We start from the raw sequence: 11093 nt of genomic DNA, 5'->3' as shown, positions 1-11093 counted from the left end.
TTGACATTATCAATTCATATTTCTTAAAATTTCAATAAATTTTTATTGCAGTTGTTAACTGGCTAATACAACATTCTATGCAAAGATTTGCAATAAAGCACTATATAAGTGATCTAATGAAGAACAAAAAACTAAGGCTCATTCATCATGTCCAAAAAATTCACGTTCACACAAACCCTACATTCAACCATTTCACCCAATACACGCACAAAATCCAAACTTTCCAAAATATAGAAAAAGGGGGAAAATTCGCAAAACCTAGAATTTTCTTTGAATCAATCGAGGTCCCTCACAATCTGAATCCCCATGCTATTCGCGGTTCCAATGATCGACTTGGTGATTGCCTCGAGCGACATATTCTGAAGATAGTGATCGTTCTGCTTCACCTTCGCGATCTCATACACGTGCTTCAGCGACAGCGTCGACGCCGTCACGTGACCGGGGCGCCCGCTTCCGGATTCTATGCCGGCAGCTTTCTTCAGGTACCACGTGATCGACGGCGACTTAACGGTGAACTCGAAGGTGTTGTCTTTAAACGCCGTTATCGTAACAGCCATTGGGGTATCGGGCTTGTACTTCTGGGTGCGAGCGTTGAAGTCCTTGCAGAACGCCATTAGATTCAGACGGTACTGACCTAATGCGGGACCTACCGGCGGGGCTGGGCGTGCTGCGGCGGCTGGAACGGTGAGCTTGATGGTCGCCGCCACGGGGCGACGGGTTAGGATCTCCTTGGCGGCCATCGTCGTTGTGGTAGCGAGAGAAGTGAGGGTTTATGGTTTTGTTGGGCCTTAATGGGCCTTTGCCGCGGTTTTGATTCCAGGGTTTTGCCAGTTTAAGCCCAGTTTCAATATCATTTGGAGTTCAGGGAGCTTTCCCAATGCTTCTGAGTCTTTCTAAAAGGAGGAGACGCGATTGTTGTTGGGCTCAGGGTTGTGTACCGGACAAGCCCAGGAAAAAAATAAGCATAAAAAAAATTTGTTGGTGAATGATTCTTTGGTGTCTAATTGTTTTTACGCCAAGTAGGATGTTTCCATTGTATATATGCCTGTGCAATATCAACTTTAGACTTTAGTTTAAAATTTTTCCATGTCAAAACATAAATAAGCTAAACCGTTAACCCTTTCTTATTTTGGTAGTTGTAATTTATTCTTATTCTATACATTTTTTTACAATACTCTGATATTTAAAAGAGGTTAAAATATCAGGTCTGTATTTTGGTTGTTCATATATAGTAATTCAGAGAGGTGTTTATATATTTTTCTAATATCAGATTTATATACATATCTAAAAAACTGCTTGTGTTTAAAATATGAATTTAATTTTGATCTTTTTTATAGTATATCCAATTATATAATGTCAAATCAATAAAAATAACTATCTTTTATATTAATCGTCTGAATGGTTATTTAAAAAAAGATAAATATAATTACATAAGTGTATAAAACATTTTATATTTTACACTGTCAGTATATTAAAATTAAAGTTTTAAAATATAATGGATAATCAACCATGTTTACGAATTACCCAACTACATTAGATAAACAAGAGTTGTTGGATCCATATTTCTTTCACCCAATTATCAATTTGTTTATGCACAAACATTGATACAAACCAATGAGATACTAAGAAATTATTCACCGAATTCGTTGTGTTAGCTAACTCATCTTTTAAGATAGGAGGGGTTAAAAATTCGAATCTCGTATTTTATGTGTAATAATTCATTAATCAATGATTAAAATTTTTAAATGAAATTAATATGATAAATTTATTCTTGATTTTCTGAGTTGATGAAGGATATCATAAAAAAAATTATGTATAAAAAAAATTAAAATATAAATTAATTATTTTAAATATATATTAAAATATAATTAATATATATATATATATATATATATATATATATATATATATATATAAAAGATAAAAATTAAAGGTGTTTGCTATGGTACGATGATAAATTCATACGTATCGATATATTAAAAATATGGACAAGTAGTAATAAATCACGTGGAATTTATTTTTCACATCAGTATTTAATTTTTTTTTTAAATATATATTATATCACTATTTTTACTAATACATCTCTTTTAACTAAATAAAAATAAAATATATTTATAATTTAATTTTATAAAAAATCTTAAACATCCTTACTTTATTTGATGAGACAAAAATACCTTTTTAAATTAATCAAATTTTAGAATTCAATTAATTCTAATTTTATAATTTCAAATAATTTAAACAACAAAACAAAAACATATTAAAAAAACAAAAATCAATCTTTCTCCATCTTCTCCGATTCCCCTAATTATTCGTATCCTTGTCTTCCTTTTTCTCTTCTCTGCTCTCAACTCCTAACAACCTTGTCTTTCCTATTCGCATCCTTTGATCTGCGCCTCATCACTGTCATCAATTCCGATTGTGCGGCCATAATATTTTTTTCCTCCATTAAAGTTAATTTTTTTTCTATCACGGCTGATAAGATTCTCACGCTTCTCTTGCATTATTTATAGCTGGCTCCTCCTTCAATTTTGGTTACGCTTCCTCTGTGTTTTCGAACTCCTTTTTGTCCTAACCGTTGACCTCGTTTGTTTTGGTCCGATTCAGATGTTCGGTTGGGTTATGATTTTGAGCGTATCGGTCAAATGGATTCCTTTCAAAATCCAATTTTTTTTTGAAATTCGGATTGATTGATTGATTTTTATTTTAAAAAAGATTGGGTAATTTGTGTTCTTCTTTGGTTTGTTTCACCTAACTGACTAGAGAGAATAACCGGAGAGAAGTGTTGTTTTGTGGTGTCGTTGATGGATAGCGGATCCACTAAGGAAGCTAACGGACATGGTGGTTTTGTGAAGAAAAAGTCAATTTCTGTGGCTTCTTTGGATGGTGCGAAGAAAAAATGGATCCACCAATGATTGATTTTTTTTTAATATATTTTTGTTTTGCTGTTTAAATTATTTAAAATTATAAAATTAAGATTAATTGAATTCTAAAATTTGAATAATCTAAAAGGGTATCTTTGTCTAATAAAATAAAGTAAAGATGTTTAAGATTTTTTATAAAATTAAATTGGGTGTATTAATAAAAATAGTGATATAATATATATTTAAAAAGGAAAAAATTAAATGCTGATGTATAAATTTCACGTGACTTATTACTACTTGTCCATATTTTTAATATATCGGTACGTATGAATTTATCATTGTACCGTAACAAACACCAAAATTAAAAGATAAAAAACACCACATGTAGGTGTTGGTATATATGATTCGGTGGCGCATTATCTGGTGTCTTGATTGAGAACTAATCCCACCTTAGACATATAAAATTGTTTATGAAATCGAGAGTTTGAATTTACCATAGACATAATAAATTGTTTGTCCTTGAATAAGTTAAATGAGCAGCTACCTCTTTCTTGATTGCATTGAGATTTGAGAGGAGCAGGATGGGATCCGAAAGAGGGTCTCCATTTTATGTGGTTGACTTGAGAGATGAAAACATGAAGGCGGGCAGCGAGGCATGGCGGTCGGCGTGCCGTGTGGTGAGGACTGCGCTGGAGGAGCACGGCTGCTTCGTGGCGCGGTTCGACAAGGTTAGCCACGAGCTTTGCAACTCCGTTGTGACGTCTTTGAAGCAACTGTTTAGCCTGCCATTGGAGCTCAAGAAACAAAAGACAAATGATAAGCCATTACATGGCTACATAGGAAGTGTGCCATGGCTTCCATTGTATGAATCTATCGGCATTGATAATCCTTTGTCCATGGATGCAGTGCAAAATTTCGCGCACTTTATGTGGCCCCATGGAAACCATACTTTTTGGTATGTCGCTTTTTATCCCTTCATTCCTTGCATTGTCAAATATATCGTTATAGTTATCTTTGTTTCAAATAAGTGTATGTCTATCTTAAATTTTTAAGTTAATCTTAAATAAGTGTATTTAAATGAATGAGAGGGAGAGGGTGTGAGTGGAAATCGTAAATCTAGAAAAAAGGAACTCATATAACAATAATAAAGCTCATGGTTTTGTACAATTAATTTTAGCGATCTTGAATTAAAATGTGTTCAATCTTTCCTTTAATCCTTTGTATTATGTATATATAATTGTAAATGTACAGCTATTTAGTTATTTTAGAATAAAAGGAGTAACTTAATGTCTTGATCCAAATAAAAGAGTTATGAACAACAGAATAATTTAACGAAAAATGTTAGAGATTATTAAAATTTATTATTTTGGATATTATTTAACCATCAACCCAATTTTTTAGTTTAATAATTTAATAACATATTTTATTTTATATATTTTTAAATATTAATAGCTAATTTATAATAAAAAATAATATATTCTGACAACTCTTTAATATTTTTTTAGTTTAATTTCTCTAATACAATAAAAATATTTTTTGATGAATATTATGAATACTATAAAAATTAAAAACTAAAAACTCAAATACAATTATCTTTTATACAAAATTATTAATTGTAAAATGTGAGGTGTAAAATGATTTTAGTGTTTGGTCAAATTTAATTTTATTTTTGTTACAAAAAAAGAGTAAATCAAGTTTGACCGAATAGTAAAATTCTGAGTTTAATTAGTATTGTGCCAAATTTAGTTTCAATTATTTTTTAAATCTGAAATAAGTGAATCAAGTTTGAGAAAACAATGAAATTGTTATAGGTGACACATGCTCATGCATACTACTTCATGCGTATGTTGGTTGATACAGTGAAAGCATCAATGAGTATGCGAAAGTGATGGCAGAATTAGAGGTAGTGGCAAGGAGAATGGTGTTTGAGAGCTATTATGATATGAAGATGGAACGATGCGAATCATTGATAGAAGAAACAAGCGAGTATGTGTTTCGTTGCTTGGAGTACAAGCCACGAAGCGAGGGCGTAGATGAGAATGTGTTAGGGTTGGAGCCTCACACTGACTTGTCAATCATATCAGTGCTTCATCCCATTAACAATCTCAATGGCTTGCAAGTTAAGACCAGCCATGATTCTGATGATCAAGAACAATGGACAGCCATTGAAGCCTCCCCCAACTCCTTTGTCGTCATGGCTGGTGACGCACTCCAGGTACCTTACATACATATTCTGTTAGGCAGTTATTCTGTTATTCTGCTGCACCTGACATGGCAATAAGTAGTTAGAGTGAGCTGGCACAAATTGGTTAATCTGTTATTCCACTACTTTCTCATTCCACTACTATTATTTTAATAATTAACAATACTACTAGTTGTATACTAAAATCAACCACTAAAATTAATTAAGAGTATAAAATATACATTAAAATACAAAATATATGTTAAAAATAAATTAAATTATACATATATTTATATATAAAAATATAATGTCTGATTTTAATAGTTAATTTTAATGTATAAATAATATTTTAAGAAAAAAGAAATATTGAAATTAAGAAGTTGATGTTGTAGGTGTGGAGTAATGGAAGGATAAAATCATGTTTACACAGAGTAGAAATGAAGGAGAAGAAAGCAAGATACGCAACAGGAATATTCTCATTTTGTGGCAACATATTGGAGATACCAGAGGAAATAATGGTTGATGAACAACACCCCTTGCGTTACAAACCAGCATTCCACCATTATGATTACCTTCGATTCTTTGACCAGCACAGAATCAGACAACCTCAAACTCGAATAAATGCCTATTGTGGAATATAATAACAGGAATGTTAGATCATGATGATTAGCCAACTTGCTCTTATTTTGTCCAAGTGTGGTTTAATTTAGAGGAGTTGTCATACACTAACATTTGACTCGGAAATTAAGCATTTTAAATATGAATTATTGAACATCTGCAATGCTAGTTTTTTATTTTTAAAATTATATATGTATTGCATACTTTATTTAATATTTGAGAATTTGATGTTTATTATTCATATACTTAAAAATATTAAATTTATTTTATCACAATCACTAAAATTAATGTAATTTTTATTAAATTGAATAATTTCAGTGGGATCCCATGAGATAATATTTTCTCACAAAAAATGAGGATAATAAAAAATATTTTCCCTATCATGGGAGATAGAAATTAAAATATATATATATAAAATATATATATATATATATATATATATATATATATATATATATATATATATATATATATATATATATATATATTAGGTGCGGTGCTGGATGAAATTCTTTTTTTTTTTTCTGTATTGTTATCATTGCTAGAATGTTAAACTTATATCATACTTCCTTCCAAGAAAAGTTTTAAACTAACCATCAAAATAAGGTACTTATTCTTATACAAATTTAAAATATACAAAAATTAAAAAAAATCATATTTTGTGAAATTTTTTTATTTACTCTATATGCTACGTAGGCGAGTGTGAATCTCAAAATAAACTTAGAATAGTGCACTACTTAATTATTTTTTTATTGTTCTAAGTTACTCGATCCGATGAAGGGGAGAAAGAGTTTGTAATAGATATTATTTATTTTCTTTTATATTGTCATCAAAGAGACAAAGATAAACAACACCTATATACATTACATCAACTAGCAAAACAAATAAAAGTATCTAAAAAAAATATCAATAAAAACATGACAACTCACACATATAATCAAACACATAATCAACATACTTTTATCCGTAAAATCAGCACATCACACATTGTATCATGTATTTTCGAGGTGTAACATCTTACTTTTAACACTTTATTATGTTTATACTAAAAGTTTAAACATTTTTTTATCTCTTATTCGTTAATTTAATATTATAAATTATTTAATATTGAACATTCGCGAATATAAACCGAATCCTTAGTTACGAAATCAAAAAGTCTTTATGGTAATTCACTTAATCACATCATTATATTCATATAATAATAAATACGTAAACTTAATCAAAATTTTTTAAATACACTATAATCTCAAAATAACAATTGACGACAGATAAAATCTCAGTTAAATAGACAGAAAGTACAACATACATACATACATATATATATATATATATATATATATATATATATATATATATATATATATATATATATATATTAAGTTTATAGATTGGTCGCAATTTCATGCCAAAGCTTCCTGAACCTGTCATTAAAAAAGAAATTCTGTAGGAGAGTAAGAACATCGACCACGAAAGGGTTTTCAATAGAGAGTTTAAGAATTGTTATAAGAAGATACGTTTAAAGAGAAGAATTGATTTCAAGACAATGATTATCGTTCGTCCTATGAATCTTTTAAAAATCAACGGCTAATCATCCAAAACTTTTTCAAAGAAACCATATTTAATATTGATGGTTTCAGTGGCTAAGAGAAGGGGGGTTGAATCTTAGTCCCTTTTTCACTTCAGAACACTTACTGGTCTTTGAAACAACTTCTGGAGATTTATTTGATTTTTGTCTTGTCCCTAGCCACGAGACTTTTCTTTTTGTCTCGTCACTTGGCACGAGATATTTTGCGGTTTTATCTCCTGTGCAGCAGAAACAGAAAATGGAGTAGAAGAGAAAGAGATTTACACCCAGATATATCCTGGTTCAGTTGCTAAGTGCAGTGCAACCTACATCCAGTCTCCATCACAACAATGATAAAATTTCACTATAATCATCTTTGATTACATACACTAATTCTCCCTAGGAACTACCCTTTCTATCTGGGACAAGTCCAGAATTCTAAACCCAATCCTGAACTTGACTTGGTCACTGCCAAGCTTTCAACTGTAAAGTGCTAACCCAACTTGTAAGGGGATTCCCACAGAATCATGACACACAACACAGATGTACAAAGAAACTCTAAGGACATCTATGGCTTTTTCTTTTAATTTTGCACTCTTTGCCTTTTTCCGCTCTATGGATTTTTCATACAAACCTCACTATTTGCCTTTTTCCATGAGACTCAAGACATGACAAAATTAAACAGAAAAATATAAAACAGAATACATTGAAGGAGAAGAAAATCTGTTAGCTCAAGTAGCTCTGAGAACTCTGTGCCTTGCACTCTCACACTTTCTCCTTGAATCAAACCCTGACTATTCACCCTTACTTATAGGGAGAAGCATTCACGGTTGAAATCAAACAAACTGAGCTAAACTCCTTCTTCTTCAAAACAGAATCGGTTCGGCCAGAGAGAGAAAAGAGATAACCCATGCAAAGCCCAACATGCAATTACCACTTGTCCTTTCTTGGTCACCAATATTCATCAATCCAAGCCCTTCATCTTTTCTTGCTCTCCAAGATGAACTCCTAGCCCTTGATGCTTCATGATGATGATAACTTCATCTGCTCCTATCTCTGCCTCTTCCATCACGTAGCCACTGTAGCTACCTCCTGTGGTGGTTGAGTAAGATCAGAGACAAGCCATCCCTCCAAAGATCTTCTCCTTGCTGGCCGAAATCTTCTTCCACCATTTTCGGTATGGAGAAGCCAAGATCTCATCACCAAATCTTACCAAAAGTGAATGAGAATCTTAGCCACAGGCCACAGCATACTTTTAGTTTTCTTTTTCTTGCCATCATTTTGATGGTCTTGTGGCGTGCTTCTTCCTCTCTTCGGTGGCTAGGCTTAGCTCCCATGGTTTGTTGTGTAATAACCGATAAAGAAGAAAGAAAAATGAGAGAGAAGAAAGAAAAGCACTTGAGTGATCTTGACAAATTAAAAATGATTTGCTTTTACTTCTCTTTGCTTTAAGTAGCGTGCCTCATTAAGGCAAACCATCAAATCAATGACAATCTCTCTCATAGTTCCAATGCATTTATTAACTTCACTTTAATGAAATTTGAATTCCATCACTTGGTGAAGTTTGAGATCCGTTGGAGATATAAAGCAATAAAAACATTTACTTTCCTTTTCAATTGGTTCGGACCAAGCATAGGATCACTTAGCAAGGATTATAATTGGGCTTGTAGTAACAAAATTCAATCTGGCCCAGCTAATAAAACATTTCAACCAACATTCATTTGACAAAATTGCATAAGGCTAAATTTTGATTTTATTGGGTTTAGGATCTCTACTTTTCATTTCGTCCCAATAGCAAATCTGCACACACAAAATTATTAATTAAACAAGTATGAATTAAGATCAAATTAATAATTTTGTAATTAATTGTTTTTAATAATGTTTGTTCATCATCAAATTAAATTAAAGTTTTCCAAACTCATCAATCTCCCCCTTGATGACAAACATTATTAAAAATTGAAATAGAAAGAAATTAAAGATTTAGAGTATAGAATACTCCCTTTGAATATTTGAATTTCTTCCCCTTTCTAATTGTCACATGGCTCCCCCTAAATATATGCTATTTTACCAAGGGAAGCTTTATACCTGTAACAATTTTTATCAAGCCTAAGGCAGCAATGTTATTCAACATATATAATTTTGTAATGTTGAATGGCTTGATTTATGAGCAAAATTGAATGATAATCAAAACTCATTTGTTATCAATAATTTGACTTTCTGCTTAAACTCATACAAAGCAATTGTGTATATATCAACCAAAAAATATTTTTGATGATTTTGAGAGGTTGCTATTCAAGCTGTTTTGAAAATATTTTTCAATTAACAAATCAGAGCAAATTAATCATAGGAAGAAAAATATTTTTGATCAAGCATGATCATCTCAAATCATAGCAACTATCAAGCTTTATATATTACAGCTTAAAGGAACTGCCAAAAATATTTCTTAATCCAAAACAACAACATTTTACCAAGGAAACACAGATAGATCAAATGCATCACAAACACAACAAATATTTTTCCAAGGTAAATCAACTAAATCACAAACATCAAGTAGCAGCAATCATGTTTACCAAGATAGATCAAATGCATTATTAACATCAATCATATCATCACAGCAGGATATTGAAACAAGAAACAAGGGAGATCATGAATCCTCGTCACAAGAATTTCATCCCTGTTTTGTTAATTTCAATTTTTAGCACCATTTTCTTTCCCTTTTGGCATCAAGGGGCACCTGCAAAAGATGACATAGAAAACAAAATATCCAATATACCCAAAATATTAAAAGTGTATCATAGAGTCATAGGTTCAACAGTATCCAAACAGACAAATACATTATTCAATTGAGCCTAAACATGCCAATATCAAATACTAAAAATAGATTAATCATCAGATAAGTGAAACTCAGAATCATCAGCCTCTTCGTCACTAGCAGCACCCAACTCCTCCTCAAAGCTTTGTAACATCAGACTCACCCTATCCTTGCACTTCATCCAAGCCCTTTCATTTTCATAGGCTAGCTTGCGAGCCGCCTTATGGGATTGTACCATTAGCTCCGACATGTTTGAAAATTCAGTGATGATTTCTTTGACTGATTCTGTTGCCTTGGAGGATTCAGGTCGACTCTCAAAGTCACTATCCAAAGCAACAGATTTCTTCCCCTTGGTTCCCTTTACAGCTCCTCCTCCTTTGATCACAGATACCTTATTTTCTACAGCCTCATTCAAGAGATCAATTTTAAAATATTTAAAAATACTTATTAAAAACATGCCATAAGGTAGATTTGTCTTTTTGGTGCTCTTAACTGATTCCCATATGTGTCTGATCATAAGGTAACCAAATGATATGGGAGTAGATGTAACAAGAGCAAAAAGTATGAGAGAGTCAGAGAAGGTTACTCTATTATGAAAACCACTTTGAGGGGTCAGAATGTGAGTGATGATCCTGTGGAGCAGAGAGTTGGTAGGACCGAGGGCTTTGTGGGTCGGAGTTGTGCCGTCCAAGCCAGATAAGTTTTCACAGATGTGCTGCAGGACAATCTTGTAGATAACGCCAACCTGGGAATCCCACTTCTCAGTCATATAAGCTCTTGGACCCGCATCTGTATACCCTAGGGCAGTTCCAATTGCCTCAGTGTTCAGAGTGATGTGAATCCTTTTGACATAGGAGTGGATGGTGCCATCAATCAGCCGCATGTTGGCATAGAACTCTTGTACCAAACTGGGGTAGACCGGTTTCTGAATGTGCAGCAGTGGTGTCCATTGAAGAAGTTCAAATAGAGGAGCAATGTGGCACCTTTGGTTGTGAGAGAGTCGAGATTAACTAGATAGGTGGCACAAAGATGACGTTTTTTCAAAACCTTTTTGTG

The 11093-nt window shown here is 32.3% G+C and overlaps 2 protein-coding genes across 2 annotated transcripts; one reads left to right on the top strand and one right to left on the bottom strand.

Moving 5' to 3' along the window:
• Positions 1–1247, bottom strand: LOC112695975 (uncharacterized). The gene has a single exon (XM_025748523.3). The coding sequence runs from the start codon at positions 738–740 to the stop codon at positions 276–278; it is 465 nt and encodes a 154-aa protein (XP_025604308.1). The 5' UTR covers positions 741–1247; the 3' UTR covers positions 1–275.
• A 1044-nt stretch (positions 1248–2291) lies between these two features.
• Positions 2292–5895, top strand: LOC112695974 (probable 2-oxoglutarate-dependent dioxygenase AOP1). Its single transcript, XM_025748522.3, has 3 exons — positions 2292–3816; positions 4722–5076; positions 5436–5895. Exons 1-3 carry the CDS (start codon positions 3443–3445, stop codon positions 5682–5684), a joined length of 978 nt encoding a protein of 325 aa, XP_025604307.1. The 5' UTR covers positions 2292–3442; the 3' UTR covers positions 5685–5895.
• Positions 5896–11093: the final 5198 nt, after the last annotated feature.

The sequence above is a fragment of the Arachis hypogaea genome, chromosome 6 (genome assembly GCF_003086295.3).
Source record: "Arachis hypogaea cultivar Tifrunner chromosome 6, arahy.Tifrunner.gnm2.J5K5, whole genome shotgun sequence".
NCBI classification, from domain to species: Eukaryota; Viridiplantae; Streptophyta; class Magnoliopsida; order Fabales; family Fabaceae; genus Arachis; species Arachis hypogaea.
This window is presented reverse-complemented; position numbering and strand designations above follow the sequence as displayed.

Bases quoted from the DNA above. Each gene is read 5' to 3' on its own strand.
- LOC112695974 (XM_025748522.3), top strand. From the start codon at position 3,443: ATGGGATCCGAAAGAGGGTCTCCATTTTATGTGGTTGACTTGAGAGAT. The intron at 3,817-4,721 runs GTATGTCGCTTT...TGGTTGATACAG, and splicing joins CATGGAAACCATACTTTTTG to TGAAAGCATCAATGAGTATG. The intron at 5,077-5,435 runs GTACCTTACATA...TTGATGTTGTAG, and splicing joins TGGCTGGTGACGCACTCCAG to GTGTGGAGTAATGGAAGGAT.
- LOC112695975 (XM_025748523.3), bottom strand. From the start codon at position 740: ATGGCCGCCAAGGAGATCCTAACCCGTCGCCCCGTGGCGGCGACCATC.